Below are 25,737 nucleotides of genomic sequence, written 5' to 3'. Positions count from 1 at the left end.
GGACTACAGGTGCCCGCCACCACGCCCGGCTAATTTTTTGTATTTTTAGTAGAGACGGGGTTTCACCGCGTTAGCCAGGATGGTCTCGATCTCCTGACCTCGTGATCTGCCCGCCTCGGCCTCCCAAAGTGCTGGGATTACAGGCGTGAGCCATCGTGCCCGGCCCCGTAAATTTTTAATAAACGGTATTCAAGGGCGGGGCGCGGTGGCTCACACCTGTAATCCCAGCACTTTGGGAGGCCGAGGCGGGCAGATCACGAGGTCATGACATCGAGACCAACCTGGCTAACGCAGTGAAACCCTGTCTCTACTAAAAATACAAAAATTAGCCGTGCATGGTGGCACTTGCCTGTAGTCCTAGCTACTCGGGAGGCTGAGGAAGGAGAATCGCTTGAACCCGGGAGACGCAGGTTGTAGTGAACCGAGATCGCGATCGTGCCACTGCACTCCAGCCTGGGTGCACTCCAGCCTGGGTGACAGAGCGAGACTCTCTCTCAAAAAATAAAATAAATAAAATAAAATAAAATAAACTTGGAAATAGACCTGCTATGTACCCACAAAAATTAAAAATTAAAACTCTGGCCAGATGCAGTGACTCACACCTGTAATCCCAGCACTTTAGGAGGGCAAGGTGGACAGATCACTTGAGGTCAGGAGTTCAAGACCAGCCTGGCAAACATAGTGAAAACCCGTCTCTACTAAAAATACAAAAATTAGCCAGGCATGGTGGTGCATGCCTATAATCCCAGCTGCTTGGGAGGCTGAGACAGGAGAATGGCTTGGATCCAGGAGGCGGAGGTTGCAGTAAGCCGAAAGTGCGCCACTGCACTCAAGCCTGGGTGACAAAGCGAGACTCCGTCTCAAAAAAAAAAAAAAAAAACTTCAAGTATGTCTTACAAAACTGACAAAATACATTGTACATATCCGCAAGATACCTTCATAATCTTTAATAAGCACAGGTTTCCTAAAGGAGCCATATAATGTACTGCACTTTTTTTGTACACGGTAAAGCAACATAAAAAAATAATGACCGGCCGTGCACGGTGGATCACACCCACAATCTCAGAACTTTGGGGGGCCGAGGCAGGTGGACCACTTGAGGTCAGGAGTTTGAGACGAGCCTGGCCAACATGGCCAAACTCCATCTCTACTAAAAAAATACAAAAACTAGCCAGGCAGAGTGGCACACACCTGTAATTCCAGCTACTCAGGAGGCTGAGGCAGGAAAATTGCTTGAACCCAGGAGACAGAGGTTGCAGCAAGCCAAGAGCATGCCACTGCACTCCAGACTGGGTGACACAGTGAGACTCTGTCTCAAAAATAATAACTACAATCTTTATTTTACAGATAACTAAACAATGCCAAACTCTATAGCTGAAAAAGACAATGTCCTTGAAAAAGGCTGTTCAGATGGAACCAAATCAACATTTCAGGTAAATATACATACATATGTAAACATATATGTAAATATATAGATGTAAATATATATATTTTTTCTTTTTTTTAAACCGAGTTTCGATCTTGTTGCCCAGGCTGAAGTGCAATGGCACGATCTCAGCTCACCACAACCTCCGCCTCCCGGGTTCATGCAATTCTCCTCCCTCAGCCTCCCAAGTACCTGGGATTACAGGCATGCGCCACCACATCTGGCTAATTTTGTATTTTTAGTAGAGATGGGGTTTCTCCATGTTGGCCAGGCTGGTCTCGAACTCCCAACTTCAGATGATCCGTCTGCCTCGGTCTCCCAAAGTACTGTGATTACAGGCGTGAGCCACTACACCTGACCTCAGGTAAATTTTTTTTTTTTTGAGACAGAATCTTGCTCTGTCGCCTAGGCTGGAGTGCAGTGGTGTAATCTCGGCTCACTTGCAGCCTCTGCCCACCGGGTTCCAGCGATTCTCCTGCCTCAGCCTCCTGGGTAGCTGGGATTACAGGCGCACGCCACCACGCCTGGCTAATTTTTGTATTTTTGGTAGAGACAGGGTTGCACCATGTTGGCCAGGCTGGTCTCAAACTCCGACCTCAGGTGATCTGCCCGCCTTGGCCTCCCAAAGTGCTGGGATTACAGGCGTGAGCCACCATGCCCGGCCTATATTTTTAATAACTATAGTGAATATAGGCTGGGTGCAGTGGCTCATGCCTGTAATCCCAGTACTTTGGGAGGACGAAGTTAGAGGACTACTTTGAGTCCAGAAATTTGAGACCAGTCTGGGCAACACAGTAAGACCCTGTCTCTATTTATGTATTTATTTTTTGAGACACTTTCGCTCTGTAGCCTAGGCTGGAGTGCAGTGGCCCAATCTCAGCTCACTACAACCTCCGCCTCCCAGGTTTGAGTGATTCTCCTGCCTCAGTCTCCTGAGTAGCTGGGACTACAGTCGTGCGCCACCACACCCGGCTAATTTTTGCATTTTAATAGAGCGGAAGTTTCATCACATTGGCCAGGCTGGTCTCGAACTCCTAACCTCAGGTGATCCACCGGCCTGGGTCTCCCAAAGTGCTGGGATTACAGGCGTGAGCCACAGCCCCCAGTCTCAGTCCAATTTTTAATAAACTATAAAATATTTAATTCTGATTAGATTTTTTTTTTTTTTTCCAAATCATCCCGCCAAATTACCAAACATGAAAATGCATGTAGGCCAGGCACAGTGGCTCACGCCTGTAATCCCAGTACTTTGGAAGGCTGAGGCCGGTGGATCACCTGAGGTCAGGAGTTCAAGCCCAGCCTGGCCAACAGGTGAAACCCCAGCTCTACTAAAAATAACAAAAATTAGCAGAGCGTGATGGCGGGTGCCTGTAATCCCAGCTACTCAAGAGGCTGGGGTAGGAGAATCACTTCAACTTGAGAGGCCGAGATCGCACCACTGCACTCCAGCCTGGGCAGAAGAGCGAGACTCCATCTTAAAAAAAAACAAAAAAAACAAAACAAAACACTGACTCCTAATTAAGAAATTTTAATTTCTATGTCATAAACAATTAATCTGGTTTTTTTTTTTGTTTTTTGTTTTGAGACAAGGTCTCACTCTTTTGCCCAGGCTGGAGTGCAATGGTGCCAACACAGTTCACTGCAGCCTCGACCTCCTAGGCTCAAGTGATCCTCCAAGGACCCTGCCTCAGCCAAGTAGCTGGGACTACACATGCATGCCACCACAACTGATTTTTTTTTTGTTTTTTTGTTTTGTTTTGTTTTGAGATAGGGTCTCATCATGTTGCCCAAGCTGGTCTCCAACTCCTGGGCTCAAATGAACCTCCCACCTGGAATTCCCAAGTGCTGGGATTACAGACGCAAGCCACTGCAGGAGGCCCAATTAATCTTTTGATCAAAAAAAGTCTATCATATTTTATTTAAGAAAACAAAAATTTATTAGTCTCAAAATATTTCAAGTAAGAGTCAGTGTGGGCCAAGTGTGGTGGCTCACACCTGTAAGCCCTGCACTTTGGGAGGCTGAGGCAGGCAGAGAGCCCGAGTTCGAGACCAGCCTGGGCAACACTGCAAAACCCTGCCTCTACTGATAATACAAAAAATTAACCAGGTGTGGTTGTTCATGCCTGTAGTCCCAGCTACTCAGGAGGCTGAGGTGGGAGAATCACCTGAGCCCAGGAGGTTGAGGCTGCAGTGTGCTATGATCTCACCACTGCACTCCAGCCTGGGCAACACAGCAAGACACTGTCTCAAAAAAAAAAAAAAAAAAAAAGAAAATTCCTAAATGAAGTCTCGGTATCTTCCATTTGAAAAAGAAGGTAAATAATATCTATCATTTAGGACTGCTGTGAGGATTTTAAGTGAGTTATACTTTAAGTACCTGGCACATGGTAAATGCTCAGTTGTTCACTGAATGCATGAGCTGAATGCAAGAGTTTGGGGTTGCAGTGAGCTACGATCACATCACTGTACTCCAGCCTGGGCAACAGAGAAAGACCCTGTCTCAAAAAAATAAAGTAAAATGAAAATAAATAAAAAACGACACTAGCAAAATCATGTTTACTGAGACTGAAACTGTTGTCTGCTCTGAAAATGCAGTATTAAATGCACTAGAAACGGTTAGTTAAAACCAATGCGTACACCAAATAGAAATGCACTGTGTAGAAAAGAAGCAAAGAACTTTGTGATAATATTTTCACCACTTCAACACTAACACCCAGAGACTGCAAAGATTCTGGCTGTCAGGCCTAGGGTATATACGATTCTCAATCTCAGTAGACCCTAGAAATACACTCTGGCTTTACAAAGTCCTGAGAAGTCAAAGGTAACTTTGTCTATAAAGTCTCAGGGATAGTGAATCAACATTAGCCTAGTGGTCTCAATACTGCTGGGCAATTCCTCAAACTGCTTTGTAGCCACTTCCCTACCCACCCAAACAAATATCGAAGGATTATCCATGCCTAAAGCTTCTTATAGTTGAACCCAAACTGATGCACACTGAACAGTGTGGAGAGGTAGAAATTACTGAAATTTGCCTTTTTCTACTCTCTTCCTTGAAATTCAAAGGAATATGCCTCTAGATTATTTTTCTTTGTTAAAGCTTCACTGAATTTAAGACCCAAAGCATTGGCTAAAAGGAATGTAATAAAAAAGAATTAACCAATATTTTCATAACATATTCAATTCCATTAGCCACTTCTGGAAGCTCTATTATTTACATTTAAAAAGTGACCAATTTATCACTGTGTAAGAAAGGGCAATATTACTAAAAATCTACAGTCTAAATATAATTTCAGAGGGGGGAACAGTCCAAACACCTAAAAATATAATTACTGTCTCTCACTTCCTCAAACTTCAGATAAGATATGTAATTTCTCTAGCTGACCTTCAAAAACAAGAAAGAAAGAAATGGTCATTTCTGGGTTTTTGGTTGTTTTTTTTTTTTGAGACAGTCTTACTCTATTACCCAGGCTGGAGTGAGTGCAATGCAGGCTGGAGAGCAATGGTGCAATCTCGGCTCACTGCAGCCTCTGCCTCCTGGGTTCAAGAGATTCTCCTGCCTCAGCCTCCCGAGTAGCTGGGATTACAGGCATGTGCTGCCACACCCGACTAATTTTGTATTTTTTGGAAAGACGGGGTTTCACCATGTTGGTCAGGCTGGTCTCGAACTCCTGACCTCAGGTGATCCACCCGCCCGGCCTCTCAAACCGCGCCCGGCCAGAAATGGTCATTTCTGAATGTACCACGTGTAATGCCAAAGGAACCCAAGATCCCTGCCCATGCCTCCTAATAACTGCCAAACACTGACAGGCTTCACTGAGCTGTAGAGGCCAAATAAATAGGTTCCTAAACTAGTTTATATTTTCATTCATTCAACAAATATTTACTAAGCAGCTACTAAGGGTAAGGCACTAAGTATCAGCCACGTTCCCGGATACACTGCAGTGAACAAAGCCCTTGCTTCAGTGCTATGATTCTCAATAGGAGAAAGTACAGAACTAAACAGGGTGATAGGAAGACCTCAAAGGCTGGGGAGCCTTTTTGGCTACCTGCTTCATTACACCCTTTAAGGGAGTCCTCCTGAATATTTACACAAAGGGGAAGTTGAAAAAAAAAAATTTGTTATAAACAAGGGATTAAGTCAAAACTTTGAAAACTACTGACTCGGCGGAACTTCCGTTCCAAAGGTAGGAGAAATAAGTAAATGAATAATTTCAAAATGTGGTAAATACTACGAAGAAAATAAAGGTGACACAAGAAAAGTGCTCTAATAAAAACTAGGTTCTTGGGGAAGGCCTCCCTTTAGAACACTTTACGTACAAGTGAACATTAACTCTCACGCCACACAGAACCAGAAGTACAATGAGGTAGAAACCGTCGTTAATAGTTCTCACCCATCCTAGAATGCATATTACCTGTTAGTAATTAACAAATACAATCATCCCAGTCGTTTAGCAATTCAACAACAGGTAGCAAACCCCCTCGAGACTTTGAATACTCTCTAAACAAAACTTGAAGCTGCTTTCACCACGCTTGCTCGGTCTTTAGGGATCATTGTTCACACACCTAAGGCAGCTGACAAAAGAGAGAGAGTCACACTCGCTTAGTGGCTGAGCTCGACCTGCTCTGGCACACGAGACTGAGCCGGGGCTTTCACCAGGGGTGCGTGGGCTCAGAGGAGCGAGCCCCGAACCCCGGTCAGGCCCTGGGAGCGCGGGCGCCCAGAGCGGGCGGCGGGGGCGTGGCGGGCCCGGCGCCTGCCTTTGTTGTCCCTCGTGGCGTGCGGGGGGGAGGGGCGGCCCGAGGCCCGCGAGGCCAGCTGCCGCCTCCGGCCCCGGTCGCGTGGTCTCCCGGCCCCCACGGGCGCGCGAACCCACCTTCTTGTAGTGCTTGCCCAGCCAGACCCGCACCGAATCCAGCTGGGACACCGTCTCCGGGCTCTCCCAAAACTTGGTGGCCGGGCCCCCATCCTTCCGCCGATAAACAGCTAGGCCTGCGGCTGCCGCCGCGACCCCCGAGCCCGTGGCGCCTACCGCTGCCCCCGGCCCGCCGCCGCCCGCCGCTGCGGCCATCGTCGCAGCCCGTCGTCCCCACAGCCTGGCCCACCCCACCCCACGCGGTGTTTCCCGGTCGTTCCCGCGCGCGCCCCCGCGCGCGTAGCCGCCACTGCCGCTTCCCGGCCCCGCCCAGCCAACCCCCTTCCGGCGCGGACGCCCGGCCCCGCCCCATCTCGGAACTGGCACTGTATCTGACGCGAGCCAGCGCACACGCATGCGCAGCACTCGTGCGGGCGCGCCTTGGTGTGGCACGTCCTGCAGCCTCAGCCGCCTCTTCCGCCATCCTCCGTAGGCTGCATTCTCCCCTAGTGAGCGCCGGTCTTTGAGCCTTGCTCTTTCCTCGCTACCGACGTCGAATCATTATGCGGTCAACAACCGCAGGTGGGTTATGTGTCATAGCCTGCCTGCGCTGGAGGGAAAAGGCCTGGTGCGAGAAGTGCCGAGGGGAAAGCCTGTCTAGGGTATCGAGTGCTGGCCGAGGGCCCTGCACGCGGACTGGGACTGCGCCGGGCCCCGCTTTCCCTCAGACCCTCCACCCCCAGCGGCCCGGCGGCATTTGTGAACAGCCATCTGGGACTCCCACGCCTAGGCTTTTCGGCTTCACAGGCCTTCCACTCCCTCAGGGGTCCAGCCACAGCGGCTCATTCCTGCCCCAGGGGTCCTTGCACTGGCTCTTCCGAGACCTCAGCAGGTCTTCCCTTCTGATTTTCACTTACGAGACGCGTTCAGATTCACTGCTTCAAAGGACTTCAGAAAGCAGTTGTCAGATCTTAATCTTGAACAACTGTTCACACCCATACACTTTCTGCATAGCGCTCACCACGACCCGGTGTTTCTAGTTTCTCATTTACCTTCCACATAAATTACACGAGAACCTAATCTTAACTTGTTCACAGGTGTATCCTGAACACCTGAGACAAGGAATAGATGTACAGTATATACTTGATGAGTTAATGAATGGCCCACATAGAAGCCGAAAATTTTTAAATGATTAACAAGGTATGATTGGCCGGGCGGAGCACTTCGGGAGGCTGAGGCAGGAGGATCGATTGAGCCCAGAAGCTCTAGACCACCACACTCGTCCCCGTCTCTACAAAAAGTACAAAAATCAGCCAGGCGTTGTGTTGCAAGCCTATGGTCCTAGCCTCTTGGAGGGCTGAGGTGGGAGGATCGCTTGAGCTGGGGAGATGGAGGCTGCAGTGAGCTATAATCGCGCCGCTCACTACACTTCAGCCTGGGCGACAGAGCGAAACCCTGTTTCAGAAATATGAAAAGTATGACTGGCCATCATGGAGTTGTGAACATAATGCTATGTGATCGCAGAGAAGCAAGTAGCTAATTGCTTGTGAGAAAGTGACTAACTGCTGGTAAGTTTTTGAGATCTTTTAAAAATGAGGGTATGTACATGTTTTCAGGATCTCCTGAGGGCTATGTCACGGACAGTAAAATATATTAAATAAAAAAGTTAATAGAATGTGATTAGGAGGGCCAGGCGAGATGGCTCACGCCTGTAATCCCAACACTTTGGGAGGCCAAGGCGGGCTGATCACGAGGTCAGGAGTTCCAGACCACCCTGGCCAACATGGTGAAACCCCGTCTCTACTAAAACTACAAAAATTGGCCAGGCGTGGTGGTGCATGCCTGCAATCCCAGCTACTCGGGAGGCTGAGGCAGGAGAATTGCTTGAACCCAGGAGGAGGTGGAGATTGCAGTGAGCCGAGATCACACCACTGCACTCCAGCCTAGGCAACAGAGCCAAACTCGTCTGAAAAAGTTTTTAATTTGAAACTTTCTCAGATTTAACAGAAAAGTTGCAAATATAATACAAAGAACTTTTCCTGAATCATCTAAGAGTAAGTTGCTGACATAATACGCATCACTATCAAAAATTTTAATGTGTATTTTCTACAGACATAGTCTATATATTCTCTTACATAATCACAATACAATCATTTATACCAGGAAATTAACACTGATGCCATCCCCAGACCCCATTCAGGTTTTTCCTATTGCACCATGAAGTCCTTTATAGCAAAAGTTTCCAGTTCAAAATCACACTTTGCATTTAATAGTTTCATCTCCTTCAATATGGAACAGTTCCTTAGTCCTTAAACCTTAACAACATTGATACCTATGAAGATTACAAGGCATTTATTTTGTAGAATGACTCTCAATTTAAGTTTGTCTGATGTTTGTTCTTTGTGTTCTTTGCATTGCATTCTATCAGGTGGTGCATAATTTCATTTCTCCTGTTACATTGATGACAGAGTATCATCCAGGTTTCTCTACTGTGAAGTTATTCTTTTTGCCTTTGTAATTAATCACTATTTTCTATGGAGGTATTTTGTTTTTTTTTTTGCTTTTGGGGTTTTTTTTTTTAGATAAAGTCTTGCTTTGTCACCCAAGCTGGAGTGCAGTGGTGTGATCATGGTTCACTGCAGCCTCCACTTTCTAGGCTCAATTGATCCCTTTGTGGAGGTATTTTGAAAGTATATTGGCCCGGTGCAGTGGCTCACACCTGTGATCCCAGCACTTTGGGAGGCCAAGGCGGGCAGATCATGAGGTCAGGAGATAGAGACCATCCTGGCTAACATGGTGAAACCCTGTCTCTACTAAAAATACAAAAAATTAGCCAGGCATGGTGGCGGGCACCTGTAGTCCCAGCTACTTGGGAGTCTGAGGCAGGAGAATGGCATGAACCCGGGAGGTGGAGCTTGCAGTGAGCTGAGCTCGCTCCACTGCACTCTAGCCTGGGTGACAGAGCGAGCCTCCGTCTGAAAAAAAAAAAAAAAAGAAAGTATATTAAGGCCTGGTGTGGTGGCCCACGCCTGTAATCCCAGCACTTTGGGAGGCTGAGGCAGGCGGATTACCTCAGGTTAAAGACCAGCCTGACCAACATGGAGAAACCCCATCTCTACTAAAAATACAAAATTAACCAGGTGTGGTGGTACATCCCTATAATCCTAGCTACTCGGAGGCTGAGGCAGGAGAATGGCTGGAACCCGGAAGGTGAAGGTTGCGGTGAGCTAAGATCGCGCCATTGCACTCCAGCCTGGCCAACAAAGAGCAAAAACTCCATCTCAAAAGAAAGAAAGTATATTTAAAAAAAAAAAAAGTGGCCAGGCACTGTGGCTCACGCCTGTAATCCCAGCACTTTGAGATGCTGAGGCAGGTTGATCACCTGAGGTCAGGAGTTCAAGACCAGCCTGACCAACATGGTGAAACTCTGTCTCTACAAAAATACAAAAATTAGGCCAAGCGCAGTGGCTCAGGCCTGTAATCCCAGCATTTTGGGAGGCCGAGGTGGGCTGATCACCCAAGGTCAGGAGTTCAAGACCATCCTGGCCAACATGGCCAAACCCCATCTCTACTAAAAAATACAAAAAAATTAGCCAGGCATGGTGACAGGCACCTGTAATCCCAGCTACTCGGTAGGGTGAGGCAGGAAGAGTTGCTTGAATCTGGGAGGTGGAGGCTGCAGTGAGCTGAGTTGTGCCACTGCACCCCAGCCTGGGCAACAGAGCAAGACTCCGTCTCAAAAAATATATATGTAAAAATTACCCGGGCATGGTGGCATGCACCTGTAATCCCAGCTACTTGGGAGGCTGAGACAGGAGAATCGAAGAATCGCTTGAACCCAGGAGGCAAAGGCTGCAGTGAGCTGAGATCAGGCCACTGCACTCTAGCCTGGGTAATAGAGCGAGACTCCCACTCAAAAAAAAAGTATATAAATAATTCATTTCCTCATCAAACTTTCCACTTATTTTTGTCACACAAACTCAAACCATTCCAAACTTGGCTAAATACATATTTGTAAATTTTTCTCTCACAGTGAGAGATTTGGCTGCCATTATTCTCAATATGTTCATTTGTTTTCTTAGTTCTCCTAATATACCCAGTCTCCATGCTGAGTTGCCCGCCTACGTATGCACTCTCCAACCAACCTTCCCAACATCCCATGCTAGGCCACCCTTAATATGCTTAGACATGCCTTGCTCTCTGCAATCTGACTTTAGGACTGAATTGAGAAGGGATGATAGGGGATTAGGAAAGATAAAAATGTCACCCTTGGCTGGGCGCAGTGGCTCACTCCTGTAATCTCAGCACTTTGGGAGGCCGAGGCGGGTGGTTCCCTTGAGGTCAGGAGTTCAAGACCAGCCTGGCCCACATGGTGAAACCCCATCTCTAAAAATACAAAAATTGGCTGGGCATGGTGGCTCACACCTGTAATCCCAACACTTTGGGAGGCAGAGGTGGGCAGATCACCAGGTCAGGAGTTTGAGACCAGCATGGCCAAAATGGTGAAAACCCATCTCAACTAAAAATACAAAAATTAGCCAGGCATAGTGGTATGTGTCTATAATCCCAGCTACTTGGGAGGCTGAGGCAGGAGAATCACTTGAACCCAGGAGACAGAGGTTGCAGTGAGCCGACATCATGCCACTGCACTCCAGCCTGGGAGACAGAGTGAGACTCCGTCTCAAAAAATAAAAATAAAAAATACAAAAATTAGCCGGGCATGGTGGTGGGCACCTAAAATTCCAGCTACTCGGGAAGCTGAGGCCGGAGAATTGCTTGAACCCGGGAGGCAAAGGTTGCAGTGAGCCAAGATCATGCCATTGCACTCCAGCCTGGGTGACAGAGCAAGACTTCACATCAAAAAACAAAAAAAGTCACTCTTGGCCGTGCGCTGCGGCTTATGTCTGTAATCCCAGCACTTATGGAGGTTGAGATGGGTGGATCCTTTGAGCCCAGCAGCTCCAGACCAACATGGGCATCATAGCGAAAACCCATCTCTACAAAAAATACAAAAATTAGCCACCAGGTGTGGTGGCATATGCCTGTGGTCCCAGATACTTGGGAGGACTGCTTGAGCCTGGGAGCTCCAGCCTACAGTGAGCCATGATAGCGCCACTGCACTACAGCTTGAGTAACAAAGGGAGACCATATCCAAAAAATAAATCTAATCAAGTCTAAATACATAATAATATGGTGGCCACAATCAGCTGCAGATAGTCCTTTTATTTTCTTTTTCTTTTTCTTTTTAGAAACGGAGTCTGCTTATGTTGCCCAGGCTGGAATGCAGTGGCGCCATCTCGGCTCACTGCAGCCTTCACATCCCGCGTTCAAGCAACTATCCTGCCTCAGCCTCCCAAGTAGTTTAGACTACAGGCGCCCACCACCATGCCCAGCTACCTTTTGTATTTTTATTTTTATTTATTTATTATTATTATTTTTTAGACGGAGTCTCGCTGTGTTGCCCAGGCTGGAGTGCAGTGGCGCGATCTCGGCTCGCTGCAAGCTCTGCCTCCCAGGTTCACGCCATTCTCCCGCCTCACCCTCCCGAGTAGCTGGGACTACAGGCACCTGCCACCGTGCCTGGCTAATTGTATTTTTAGTAAAGACAGGGTTTCACCATGTTAGCCAGGATGGTCTCGATCTTTTGACCTCATGATCCGCCTGCCTCTGCCCCCCAAAGTGCTGGGATTACAAGCATGAGCCACCACGCCTGGCCCACTTTTGTATTTTTAGTAGAGACAGGGTTTCACCATGTTGGCCAGGCTGGTCTCGAACTCCTGACCTCGTGATCCACCCGCCTTGGCATCCCAAAGTGAAGGATTAGAGGCTTAAGCCATCATAACCAGCATTTTTTTTTTTTTTTTGAGATGGAATTTTGCTGTTGTTGCCCAGGCTGGAGTGGAGTGGCGCGATCTCAGGTCACTGCAACCTCTGCCTCCCAGGTTCAAGCTATTCTCATGCCTTAGCCTCCTGGGTAGCTGAGATTACAGGCACCCACCACCATGCCCAGCTAATTTTTGTATTTTTAGTAGAGATGGGTTTTAACCATGTTGGCCAGGCTGGTCTTGAACTCCTAACCTCAGGTGATCGACCTGCCTCAGCCTCCTGAGGTCAGGAATTTGAGACCAGCATGGCCAACATGGTGAATCCCCATCTCTACTAAAAATACAAAAATTAGCTGGGCATGGTAGCAGGCGCCTGTAATCCCAGCTACTCAGGAGCCTGAGGAAGGAGAATCAGTTGAACCCAGGAGATGGAGGTTGCAGTGAGCAGAGATGGTGCCACTGCACTCCAGCCTGGGCAACAAACAAAGCAAGACTCTGACACACACACACACACACACGGCCAGGCACAGTGACTCATGCCACTTTGGGAGGCAAGGTGGGTGCATCAACTCAGGTTAGGAGTTCGAGACCAGTCTGACCAACATAGTGAAACCCCATCTGTACTAAAAATACAAAATTAGCCGGGCATGATGGCGCATGCCTGTAATCCTACCTACTTGGGAGTGTGAAACGGGAGAATCACTTGAACCTGGGGGGCAGAGGTTGCAGGGAGCCCAGATCGCACCATTGCAATCCAACCTGGGCAACCAAAGCGCAGGGTTTTTTTTTGAAACTCTTTCAAAAAAAAAAAAAAAAGTTACTCAAGTAGAAACAGACAATCTGGCGGGGTGAGTCCTCAGCCTCCCACGTGGCTAGGACCAGAGGTATGCACTACCACGCTCGGCAATTTTTTTTTTTTTTTTAATTTGAGACGGAGTCTCACTTTGTCTCCCAGGTTGGAATGCAGTGGCGCGGTCTCGGCTCACTGCAAGCTCCGCCTCCTGGGTTCATGCCATTCTCTTGCCTCAGCCTCCCTAGTAGCTGGGACTACAGGCGCCCGCCACCACACCCAGCTAACTTTTTGTATTTTTAGTAGAGATGGGTTTCACCATGTTAACCAGGATTGTCTCGATTCCTGACCTTGTGATCCGCCCACCTCAGCCTTCCAAAGTGCTGGGATTACAGGCGTAAGCCACGCGCGCCCGGCCACACCTGGCTAATTTTTAAATTATTTGTAGAGACAAGGTGTCACTATGTTGCACAGGCTAGTCTCAAACTCCTGGGCTCAAGTGATCTTCCCACCTCAGCCTCCCAAAGTGCTGGGATTACTTACAGTCTTGAGCCAAGGCACCCAACCTGTATTTCTGTTGGGATTTCTTTTTCTGTTTTTTGGTATTAGGGTGATACTGGCTCATAAATGAATTCGTTCCTGTTTTTGAAGAGTTTGTGAATAATTGGTATTAATTTTGCAAACATTTGGTAGAATTAAGTGGTAAAGCCATCTGGACTAGGCTTTTCCTTGTGGGTAGGTTTTTTATTATTAATTTAATCTTTTTTTTTTTTTTTTTTTTTGAGACAGAGTCTCACTCTGTCGCCCAGGCTGGAGTGCACTGGTGCAATCTCGGTTCACTGCAACCTCCACCTCCTGGATTCAAGCAGCCCTCCTGCCTCAGCTTCCCAAGTAGCTAGGACGGCAGGCACACACCACCATGCCTGGCTAATTTTTGTATTTTTAGAAGAGACAGGGTTTCGCCATGTTGGCCAGGCTGGTCTCGAACTCCTACCTCAGGTGATCTGCCCACCTCGGCCTCCCAAAGTGTGGGGATTACAGGCGTGAACCACCACACCTGGCCTATTAATTCAATCTCTTGTTATAGATCTATTCATATTATCTGGGGTTTTTTGTTGTTGTTCTTTTTGACATGGAGTCTCCATCTGTTGCCAGGCTGGAGTGCAAAGGTGCTATCTCGGCTCACTGCAGCCTCCACCTCCCGGGTTCAAGTGATTCTCCTGCCTCAGCCTCCAGGATAGCTGGGATTACAGGTGCACGCCACCATGCCTAGCTAATTTTTTTTTCTTTTTTTTCTTTTTTTGAGACAGAGTTTCACTCTTGTTACCCAGGCTGGAGTGCAATGGCGCGATCTGGGCTCACCGCAACCTCCGCATCCTGGGTTCAAGTGATTCTCTTGTCTCAGCCTCCCCAGTAGCTGGGATCACAGGCATGTGCCACCACACCCGGCTAATTTTTTTTTTTTTTTTTAGTAGAGACGGGGTTTCCCCATGTTGGTCAGGCTGGTCTGGAACTCCTGACCTCAGGTGATCCACCCGCCTCAGCCTCCCAAACTGCTGGGATTACAGGCATGAGCCACTGTGCCCGGCCAGGATGTCCTAGTTTTTGTTTTGCTTTTTTAGGCAGGGTCTCCGTCTGTCACCCAGGCTGGAGTATGTGGCTCTATCACATCTCACTGCAGCTTCAACCTCCTGGACTCAAGCAGTCCTCCCACCTGAGCCTCCAGAGTAGCTGGGACTACAGGCTTGTGCCACCACACCCTGCTAATTTTTGTATTTTTAGAAGAGGCAGATTGGGTTTTGCCGTATTGCCCAGAATGGTTTCCAGCTCCTGGGCTAAAACAATTTGCATGCCTTGGCCTCTCAAATTCCTGAGATTACAGGCATGAGTCGCCTCCAGGGGCCTGGATAGGCAAGTTAGAATAATTTCAGCATGCCCTGGGGCATAGGGGCTTTCCCTAGTCATCTCCTACCTGTCCCCAGGGTAGTTAGGGCAGGAGGATAGTGGTTGGGGGTTTGGACTCTGGATTGGTTGGTTTACATATAAAAGGCATACTTACTGGCAAGTCTTTTACTGTCTCTAGGAATTGACTAACCCGGGTGGGGGCAGTCCCTCCAGAATCAGCAAGGCCTCAAGATGTCAAAGCATCAAACTAAAGAAAATAGGTCTGGTGACTCATGCCTGTAATTCCAGCATTTTGGGAGGTCAAGGCAGGTGGATCACCTGAGGTCCAGAGTTCGAGACCAGCCTGGTCAACATGGTGAAACTCCGTCTCTACTAAAAATACAAAAATTGGCCAGATGTGGTGGTGCATGTCAGTCTCAAAAAAAAGTGTAAACAACAACAGAAAAATAGAGAAATTCTACTTTACCAAAACGTAAAATGTTGTGCTTCACAGGACACCCACAAGAAAATAAAAGGACAACTCATAGGATAACAGAAAATATTTGTACGGTTCAGACTGCAGTGGGCCATGATTGTGCCTCTGCACTCCAGCATGAGTGATGAGTGACAGAGTGAGACCCTGTCTCAAGGGAAAAAAAAAAGAGAAAATAATTGTAAATTATAAATCTTTTCTTTTTCTTTTCTTTCTTTCTTTCATTCTTTTTTTTTTTTTTTTTTTTTGAGATGGAGTTTTGCTCTTGTTGCCAAGGCTGGAGTACAGTGGCAGGATCCCTGCTCACTGCAACCTCCGCCTCCCAGGTTCAAGGGATTCTCCTGCCTCAGCCTCCTAAGTAGCTGGGATTACAGGTGCCCACCACCACACCCGGCTAATTTTTGTATTTTTAGTAGAGATGGGGTTTCACCATGTTGGCCAGGCAGGTCTCAAACTCCTGACCTCAGGTGATCCATTCACCTCGGCCTCCCAAAGTGCTGGGATTACAGACGTGAGCTACCGTGTCCAGCCTCTTTTTCTTTTCCTTTTTGGCTTCTTATTTATTTATTTATTTATTTATTTTGAGACAGAGTCTCGCTCAGTTGCCCAGGTACAGTGGTGCGATCTCAGCTCACTACAACCTCTGCCTCCCAGGTTCAAGCGATTCTTCTTCCTCATTCTCCCGAGAAGCTGGGATTACAGGCACCTGCCACCATGCCCGGCTAATTTTTGTATTTTTAGCAGAGACGGGGTTTCACCATTTTGGTCAGGCTGGTCTCGAACTCCTGACCTCATGATCCCCCCGCCTTGGCCTCCCAAAGTGCTGGGATTACAGGCTTTAGCCACCGTGCCTGGCTTTAGCTTTTTTTTTTTTTTTTTGAGACGGAGTTTCACTCTTGTTGCTCAGGCTGGAGTGCAGTGGCGCAATCTCAGCTCACTGCAACCTCTGTCTCCTAAATTCAAGCGATTCTCCTGCCTCAGCCTCCAAAGTCACTGGGATTACAGACGCCCATCACCACTCCCAGCTAATGTTTTGTATTTAGTAAAGACAGGGTTTCACCATGTTGGTCAGGCTGTTCTCAAACTCCTGACCTCAGGTGACCCACCTGCCTCAACCTCCCAATGTGCTGCAATTACAGGCATAAGCCACTGCGCCCAGCTTTTACTTTTTTTTTTTTTTTTTTTTAAACACAGTCTTGCTCTGTCACCCAGGCTGGAGTGCAGTGGGACAATCCCCGCTCACTGCAACCTCCACAACCTCCACTTCCTAGGTTCAAGCAATTCTCATGACTCAGCCTCCTGAATAGCTGGGATTACAGGCATGTGCCAACTACGCCCAGTTTATTTTTGTATTTTCAGTAGAGATGGGGTTTTGCTGTGTTGGCCAGGCTGATCAAAAACTCCTGGCCTCAAGTGATCTGCCTGCCTCAGCCTCCCAAATTGCTGGAATTACAGGTGCGAACCACCGTGCCCAACTAGGGGTAAGTCATAAATTTTATAAATTTTATAAGAAACTTGTGGCCAGGTGTAGTGGCTCACGCCTGTAATCCCAGCACTTTGGGAGGCTGAGACAGGCGGATCATGAGGTCAGGAGTTCGAGACCAGCCTGGCCAACCTGGTGAAACTCCATCTCTACTAAAAATACAAAAATTAGCCTGGTGTGGTGGCAGGCACCTGTAATCCCAGCTACTTGGGAGGCTAAGGCAAGAGAATGGCTTGAAACCGGAAGGTGGAGTTTGCAGTAAGCCAAGATCTCGCCACTGCACGCCAGCCTGGGTGGACGAGCAAAACTCCATCTCAAAAAAAAAAAAAGAAAAAAAAAGAAACTTGTTTCTAGAGTATAGAAAGAGCTCTTACAACTCAGTAATGAAAAGACCAGTAACTCAGCTGACCAATTAATCAATAACCCAATGGAATAAACTTGATACATGCAACACTGGGGAGTCTTACCCAAGAGTATATAGTGTATGATTCAGTATACATGGAGTTACAGAATAGGTTAAACTGAAGTGTGGTTGCCTCTGGGGAAGTGAAGGGGCATGAGAGAACTTTCTGGGGTGATGATAATAAGCTGCAGTTTGATACAGATTTATATTACACAGGTGTCTGCATACCAACTTATGGAATGATATGCAAGAGTTGTGGATTTTACTGCATGTAAATTTTACCTCAAAAGAAAAGAACTCTAGGAGCTGGCTGTGGTGGCTGAGTCAGGAGGATTGCTTGAGCCCAGGATTTCAAGTCCAGCTTGGCCAGTGTGGCAAGATCCATGTCTAAAATTAAAGCATCAGGCCAGTGCAATGGCTCATGCCTGTAATCCCAGCACTTTGGGAGGCCAAAGAGGGTGTATCAATTGAGGTCAGGAGGTGGAGACCAGCCTAAGCAACATGTAAAAACCCCATCTCTACAAAAAAGTTTACCTGCATGTGGTGGCACATGCCTATAGTCCCAGCTCCTTAGGAGGCTGAGGCAGGAGAATTGCTTGAACCTAGGAGGCAGAGGTTATGGTGAGCTGAGATCATACCACTGCACTCCAGCCTGGGGACAGAAGGAGACTCTGTCTCAAAAAAAAAAAAAAAGAAAAATCAGAAACTGCATGACCATTTACCAGCCATTACAGCCATTAGCTTTCTCAGTTTATGGTAAGTTTACCAAAAACGTTTCTCAAAAACATAGCAAAGGCCAGGTGCGGTGGCCCATGCCTGTAATCCCAGCACTTTGGGAGGCTTAGGTGGGTGGATCATCTGAGGTCAGGAGTTCAAGACCAGCCTGGCCAACATGGTGAAACCCCACCTCTACTGAAAATACAAAATTAGCTGGGCCTGGTGGCGCATGCCTGTAATCCCAGCTACTTGGGAGGCTGCGGCAGGAGAATTGCTTGAACCTGTGAGGCGGAGGTTGTAGTGAGCTGAGATCGTGCCATTGCATTCCAGCCTGGGAAACAAAAGCGAAACTTCATCTCAAAAAAAGAGGAAAAAAAAAAAAAAAGCCTGGGCACAGTGGCTCATGCCTATAATCCCAGCACTTTGGGAGGCCGAGATGGGCGGATCGCGAGGTCAAAAGATCAAGACTATCCTGGCCAACATGATGAAACCCTGTCTCTACTAAAAACATAAAAATTAGCTGGGCATGGTGGCGCGCACCTGTAGTCCCAGCTACTTGGGAGGCTGAGGCAGGAGAATTGCTTGAACCCGGGAGGCGGAGGTTGCAGTGAGCCAAGTTCGCACCACTGTACTCCAGCCTGGCGATAGAGTAAGACTCCATCTCAAAAAAAAAAAAAAAAGAAAGAAAGAAGGAAAACATATCAAAAACTAGGCTTAGCAAACGTTTTCTGCAAAGGTCCCGATGCTCTCTGTTGCAACTACTCAACTCTGCCATGAAAGTTCAAAAGCAGCCACAGATGATATATACATGAATGAACATGGATGGGTTCCAATAAAACTTTATTTACAAAAAGTTGGCAAAAAGGGCACGGTGGCTCATCCCTATAATCCCAGCACTCTCGGAGGTTTAGGCAGGAGGATCACTTGAGACCATGAGTTTGAGACCAGCCTGGGCACCATAGTGAAACCCTGTCTCTACAAATAATTTTTAAAGAATTAGCCGGCTGGGCGTGGTGGCTCATGCCTATAATCCCAGCACTTTGGGAGGCCAAGGCGGGCGGATCACCTGAGGTCGGGAGTTCGAGACCAACTTGACCTACATGGTGAAACCCCGTCTCTACTAAAAATACAAAAATTAGCCGGGCACAGTGGTGGGCGCCTGTAATCCCAGCTACTCGGGAGGCTGAGACATGAGAATAGCTTGAACCCGGGAGTCAGAGGTTGCAGTGAGCCGAGGTCGTGCCATTGCACTCTAGCCTGTGCAACAGAGCGAGACTCCGTCTCAAAAACAACAAAATAAAAAATAAAAAGAATTAGCCAGGCATGGCCGGGCACGGTGGCTCACGCCTGTAATCCCAGCACTTTGGGAGGCTGAGGTGGGTGCATCACGAGGTCAGGAGATTGAGACCATCCTGGCTAACATGGTGAAACCCCGTCTCTACTAAAAATACAAAAAATTAGCCGGGCGTGGTGGCGGGCACCTGTAGTCCCAGCTACTTGGGAGGCTGAGGCAGGAGGATGGCGTGAACCCAGAAGGTGGAGCTTGCAGTGAGCCGAGATTGCGCCACTGCACTCCAGCCTGGGCCACAGAGCAAGACTCCGTCTCAAAAAAAAAAAAAAAAAAAATTAGCCAGGCATGGTGGCACATGCTTGTGGTCCCAGAGGATTGCCTGAGCCCTGGAAGTTGAGGCTGCAATGAGCCATGATTACACCACTGCACCGCAGCCTGGGCTGCCAAGTGAGAGCTTGTTTCCAAAAACAAAAAAAGTCGGTCGGACACAGTGGCTCGTGCCTGTAATCCCAGCACTTTGGGAGGCCGAGGCAGGTGGATCACTTGAGGTCAGGAGTTCAAGACCAGCCTGGCCAACATGGCCAAACCTCGTGTACTAAAAATACAAAAATTAGCTGGGTGTGGTGGTGCAGGCCTGTAGTCCCAGCTACCTGGGAGGCTGAGGCGGGAGAATCGCTTGAACCCAGGAGGTGGAGGTTGCAGTGAGCTGAGATCGCACCACTGCACTCCAGCCTAGGTGATAGAGCAAGAATCTGTCTCAAAAAAAAAAAAAAAAAAAAATTCCTCACTGCAACTTCTACCTAGGATCAAGCAATTCTCGTGACACAGCCTTCGCGTAGCTGAGATCACAAGTGTGTACCACCATGACTGGCTACTTTTTGTACTTTCACTAGAGATGGGATTCGAGACCAGCCTGTCTCAAAAAAAAAGAAAAAAGAAAAATTAGTGGAGCATTGTGGTGGGCTTGAAGAATTGAGAATCGCTTGAACCAGGGAGAGGAAGGTTACATTGAGCTGAGATCCTACCACTACACTTCAGCCTGGGTGACAGAGTGAGACTCCATCTCAAATAATAATAATAATAATAATGGCAAAATAAAAACATATTGGCTAGGCACGGTGGCTCACGCCTGTAATCCCACCACTTTGGGAGGCTAAGGCAGGTGGATCACGATGTCAGGAGTTCGAGACCAGACTGACCAACATGGTGAAACCCCATCTCTACTAAAAATACAAAAAAATTAGCCGGGTGTGGTGGCGTGTGCCTGTAATCTCAGCTGCTCAGGAGACTGAGGCAGGAGAATCACTTTAACCCAGGAGGTGGAGGTTGCAGTGAGCCGAGATCGCATCACTGCACTCTAGCCTGCGCGACAGAGCGAGACTCCTTCTGGGAAAAAAAAAAAAAAAGATTAACACTAATTAATCTTTGACAAATTAATGATGCGTGTTTAATTTCTGGTGAATCACTAAGAGTAGAACCATACTAGTAGAGTTAAAAAGAGGTACAGAGTAGTAGAGTTAAAAATAAAGGACAATAAAAGAGCGGGAAAGAACTAAAGCGATGCCAGGCGCTGTGGCTCACACCTGTAATCCCAGCACTTTGGGAGGCTGAGGCAGGCAGATCACGTGAGGTCAGGAGTTCGAGACTAGCCTGACCAACATGGAGAAACGCCATCTCTACTAAAAATACAAAATTAGCCGGGCGTCGTGGTGCATGCCTGTAGTCTCAGGTACTCGCGAGACTGAGGCAGGAGAATCACTTGAACCCAGGAGGTGGAGGTTGCAGTGAGCTGAGATCACACCATTGCACTCCAGCCTGGGCAACAAGAGCAAAACTCTGTCTCTAAATAAATAAATAAATAAATAAATACAAAATTACCCGGGCGTGGTGGCGCATGCCTATAATCCCAGCTACTTGGGAGACTGATGCAAGAGAATCGCTTGAACCCGGGAAGCGGAGGTTGCAGTGAGCCAAGATGGCGCCACGCCTGTAATCCCAGCACTTTGGGAGGCCTAGGGGGACGGATCAGGAAGTCACCACATGGCGACCATCCTGGCTAACACGGTGAAACCCCATCTCTACTAAAAAATACAAAAAATTAGCAGAGAGTGGTGGCAGGCTCCTGTAGTCCCAGCTACTCGGGAGGCTGAGGCAGGAGAATGGAGTGAACCCGGGAGGCGGAGCTTGCAGTGAGCCGAGATCGCGCCACTGCACTCCAGCCTGGGCGACAGAGCGATACTCCGTCTCAAAAACAAAAAACAAACAAAAAACAGCCGGACGTGGTGGCCAACATTGTGAAACCTAGCCTCTACTAAAAATACAAAAATTAGCCAGGCGTGGTGGCACATGCCTGTAATCCCAGCTACTCAGGAGGCTGAGGCAGGAGAATCACTTCAACCCGGGAGGCGGAGGTTGCAGTGAGCCGGGATTACGCCACTGCACGCCAGACTGGCAACAAAGTGAGACTCCATCTCAAAAAAAAAAAAGGAAAGAAAGAAACAGGTTGGTGATTGGCTGACATTATGACAGAAGTACTGGAGCCCTGTGGGGAAATTAATACGCTGCTGACCTCTAGTGCCTAGTAGAAAAATTACATTTTCCGGCCGGCCCCGGTGGCTCATGCCTGTAATCCCAGCACTTTGAGAGGCCGAGGCGGGCGGATCACGAGGTCAGGAGATCGAGACCATCCTGGCTAACACGGTGAAACCCCGTCTCTACTAAAAATACAAAAAAAATTAGCTGGGCGTGGTGGCGGGCGCCTGTAGTCCCAGCTACTCGGGAGGCTGAGGCCGGAGAATCACTTGAACCCGGGAGGCGGAGGTTGCAGTGAGCCGAGATCATGCCACTGCATTCCAGCCTCGGTGACAGAGGCAGGAGAATGGCGTGAACCCGGGAGGCGGAGCTTGCAGTGAGCCGAGATTGTACCACCGCACTCCAGCCTGGGCGACAGAGCGAGACTCCGTCACAAAAAAAAACAAAAAAGAGAAAAATTACATTTTCCACTCAAAGACCCAATGTGAAAGGGACTGGCTTACTGGTCACTGGTTTATGTGTTGTGAGCAGAATAAGCACCCAAGTTTAAACTTTGTTTGTCCATTATGATAATAGATATGTTTTGATGCATTGCTGTCATAAACTTTTTTTTTGTTTACCATGTTTTTTCTTTTTCTTTTTATTTATTTATTTATTTTTCAACTATGTTGGCCGGGCTTGTCCCGAACTCCTGACCTCAAGTGATCCACCCACCTCGGCCTCCCATAGTGCTGGGATTATAGGCGTGAGCCACCACGTCCGGCCTCTACTCTTTTTTTTTTTTTTTTTTTGAGTCTCTCTGTGTCACCCAGGCTGGAGTGCAGTGGCATGATCTCGGCTCACTGCAACCTCCGCCTCCCGGGTTCAAGTGATTCTTCTGCCTCAGCCTCCAGAGTAGCTGGGATTAGAGGCATGTGCCACCATGTCGGGCTAATTTTTATATTGTTAGTAGACACAGGGTTTCACCATGTTGGTCAGGCTGGTCTGGAACTCCTGACCTCATGATCCGCCCGCCTCGGCCTCCCAAAGCTGGCATTACAGGCATGAGTCACCACGCCCGGGCACCTCAATTCTTTTTCTTTCTTTTTTTTTTTTTTTGTGACGGAGTCTCGCTCTGTCGCCCAGGCTGGAGTGCAGTGGTACAATCTCGGCTCACTGCAAGCTCCGCCTCCCGGGTTCACGCCATTCTCCTGCCTCTGTCACCGAGGCTGGAGTGCAGTGGCATGATCTCGGCTCACTGCAACCTCCGCCTCCCGGGTTCAAGTGATTCTCCTGCCTCAGCCTCCCGAGTAGCTGGGACTACAGGCGCCCACCACCACGCCCGGCTAATTTTTGTATTTTTAGTAGAGACAGGGTTTCACCGTGTTAGCGAGGATGGTCTCGATCTTCTGACCTCATGATCCGCCTGCCTCGGCCTCCCAAAGTGCTGGGATTACAGGCGTGAGCTACCACGCCCAGCCTGTTCTTTTTTTTTTTGTTTGTTTGTTTGTTTTTTTGAGACGGAGTCTTGCTCTGTCACTCAGGCTGGAGTGCAGTGGCGCGATCTTGGCTCACTGCAAGCTCCGCCTCCCGGTTTCACGCCATTCTCCTGCCTCAACCTCCCGAGTAGCTGGGACTACAGGCGCCCGCCACCATGCCCAGCTAATTTTTTTGTGTTTTTAGTAGAGACGGGGCTTCACCGTGTTAGCCAGGACGGTCTTTTTTTTTTTTTTTTTTTTTTGCGATGGAGTCTCGCTCTGTGGCCCAGGCTGGAGTGCAGTGGCGCAATCTCAGCTCACTGCAAGCTCCGCCTCCTGGGTTCACGCTATTGTCCTGCCTCAGCCTCCCGAGTAGCTGGGACTACAGGTGCCCGCCACCACGCCCAGCTAATTTTTTGTATTTTTAGTAGAGGCGGGGTTTCACTGTGTTAGCCAGGATGGTCTGGACCTCCTGACCTCATCACGATCCGCCTGCCTCTGCCTCCCAAAGGGCTGGGATTACAGGCGTGAGCCACTGTGCCCGGCCCAGCCTATTCTTTTAATAGTTACACTGGGCCAGGTGCGGTGACTCATGCCTGTAATCCGAGCACTTTGGGAGACCGAGATGTGTGGATCACTCGAGGTCTGGCGTTCGGGACCTGCCTGGCCAACATGGTGAAGCCCCGTCTCTGCAAAAAATACAAAAATTAGCCAGATGTGGTGGCAGGCTCCTGTAATCCCAGCTACTCCGGAGGCTGAGGCAGGAGAATCGCTACAACCTTGGAAGCGGAGGTTGCAGTGAGCCACAATAGCGCCACTGCACTCCAGCCTCGGCAATAGAGCCAGACTCCGTCTCAAAAAAAAAAAAAAAAGTTACACTGATATTTGTTTTATACACACAATTTTAATACCATTTTCTCTAACAAAATCCTGAATTATTGAGTGTCTTTAGTTTCCTTCTAAATAAGACCTGATTCTTCCTCCTGAATCACAAGCAGGCATGATTGCCCTAATGGTTGATTCTATTTCCATTGACAGAAATATAGTTACAAAATGGGATCCAGTTGTGGCCAGTGAAGCATGAAGAGACTCTAGAGATTTTACGAGAACTGCTGAAGCCCTCTTGCAAGAAACCCGACGATAAGGCCTACTCGAATGATGGAAAGCAGTTCATGTTAATGACAAAGTGAGCCATTGAATCAATCTACCATGAGTTGTGTCCTACCTACCTAAGGGCTTCCTGTTATATGAGATAATACATTTTCTTGTACTTTAAGCCAGTTTTTTTTGTTTGTTTTGCTTTTTTTGTTTTTGTTTTGTGAGATTTTGTCCTGCTCTGTCACCCAGGCTGTAGTGCAATGGCATGATCTCAGCAACTGCAATCTCTGCCTCCTGGGTTCAAGCGATTTTCTTGCCTCAGCCTCCCAAGTAGCTGGGATTACAGGCATGCACCACCATGCCCGGCTAATTTTTGTATTTTTAGTAGAGACGAGGTTTCACCATGAACTCCTGACCTCAGGTGATCAACCCACCTCGGCCTCCCAAAGGGCTGGGATTACAGGTGTGAGCCACTGCACCCAGTCAATTAAGCCAGTTTTGAGTCAGGTTTTCTGTTCCTTGTTGCCTAAAGCATTCCAACAGACATATTCTCTTTTATTTTTTCCTAAGATTTTAGTTCCATCTTTTATTTTTGCACAAAAAGTTATTTGAATAGTAAGTAGTAAATTGAAATTTTGCAATATATTTTACTAATATCAGTGAACGGTGCTGTTTATTATATCCTATTCCTTTCTACTTGATTAATTTTTCTTCCTGCAAAGTATATTCTTTTTTCTTTTCTTTTTTTTTTTTTTTTTTTTTTTTGAGACAGAGTCTCGCTGTGTCACCCAGGCTGGAGTGCAGTGCAGTGGCACGATGTTGGCTCACTGCAACCTCCACCTCCTGGAGTCAAGCCATTCTGCTGCCTCACCCTCCTGAGTAGCTGAGACTACAGGCGCCCACCACCACGCCTGGCTAATTTTTTGTATTTTTAGTAGAGACAGGGTTTCACCATGCTGGCCAGGCTGGTCTTGAACTGAGCTCAGGCAATCCACCTGCCTCGGCCTCCCAGAGTGCTGGGATTACAAGCATGAGCCACCAAGCCTGGCTGCAAAGTATATTCTTTAGTGGGACCATCTCTTATGTATTATATAACCAAAAATCTCTCTCTTTTTCCCACTCTAGAAAAATAGTTTTGCTGGGTATAGAATTTTAAGTTGACAGTTATTTCTCCTCAGCAAATTGAAAACTGCTCTATTGCCTTCTGCTCCCTATTACTGTTGGGAAGAATGTTATCACATTGATTTCCACTGCAGATTTTGTGCCTTTCCTCTCTGGTAGATATTAAGATTTCTTTCTTTTTTTTTTTTTTTTTTTCCTCAGAGTCTAACTGTCACCTGGCTGGAATGCAGTGGCAATCTCGCCTCACTGCAACCTCTGCCTCCCAGGTTCAAGCGATTCTCCTGCCTCAGCCTCCTGAGTAGCTGGGACTACAGGTGCATGCCACCACACCCAGCTAATTTTCGTATTTTTAGTAGAGATGGG

The 25,737-nt window shown here is 47.9% G+C and overlaps 2 protein-coding genes across 3 annotated transcripts in view; one reads left to right on the top strand and one right to left on the bottom strand.

Annotated features, from left to right (window-relative positions):
* SMARCC1 (SWI/SNF related, matrix associated, actin dependent regulator of chromatin subfamily c member 1) overlaps positions 1–6,495 on the bottom strand; it is a 196,702-nt gene extending 190,207 nt beyond the window's left edge. For both annotated transcript variants that reach the window (XM_054481871.2, XM_054481874.2), the window contains exon 1: positions 6,301–6,495. In XM_054481871.2, the coding sequence (XP_054337846.1) occupies positions 6,301–6,495 (195 nt within the window). The remainder of the gene's footprint in view (positions 1–6,300) is intronic.
* Positions 6,496–6,727: 232 nt separating this feature from the next.
* The window catches only part of DHX30 (DExH-box helicase 30), a 76,154-nt gene continuing 57,144 nt past the window's right edge, over positions 6,728–25,737 (top strand). Inside the window, exons 1-2 of the mRNA XM_063661200.1 lie at positions 6,728–7,847; positions 24,193–24,340. The gene's annotated coding sequence lies outside the window, so the exon portion shown is untranslated. The remainder of the gene's footprint in view (positions 7,848–24,192; positions 24,341–25,737) is intronic.

Source organism: Pongo pygmaeus, chromosome 2 (genome assembly GCF_028885625.2).
Source record: "Pongo pygmaeus isolate AG05252 chromosome 2, NHGRI_mPonPyg2-v2.0_pri, whole genome shotgun sequence".
Classification (NCBI taxonomy): domain Eukaryota; kingdom Metazoa; phylum Chordata; class Mammalia; order Primates; family Hominidae; genus Pongo; species Pongo pygmaeus.
This window is presented reverse-complemented; position numbering and strand designations above follow the sequence as displayed.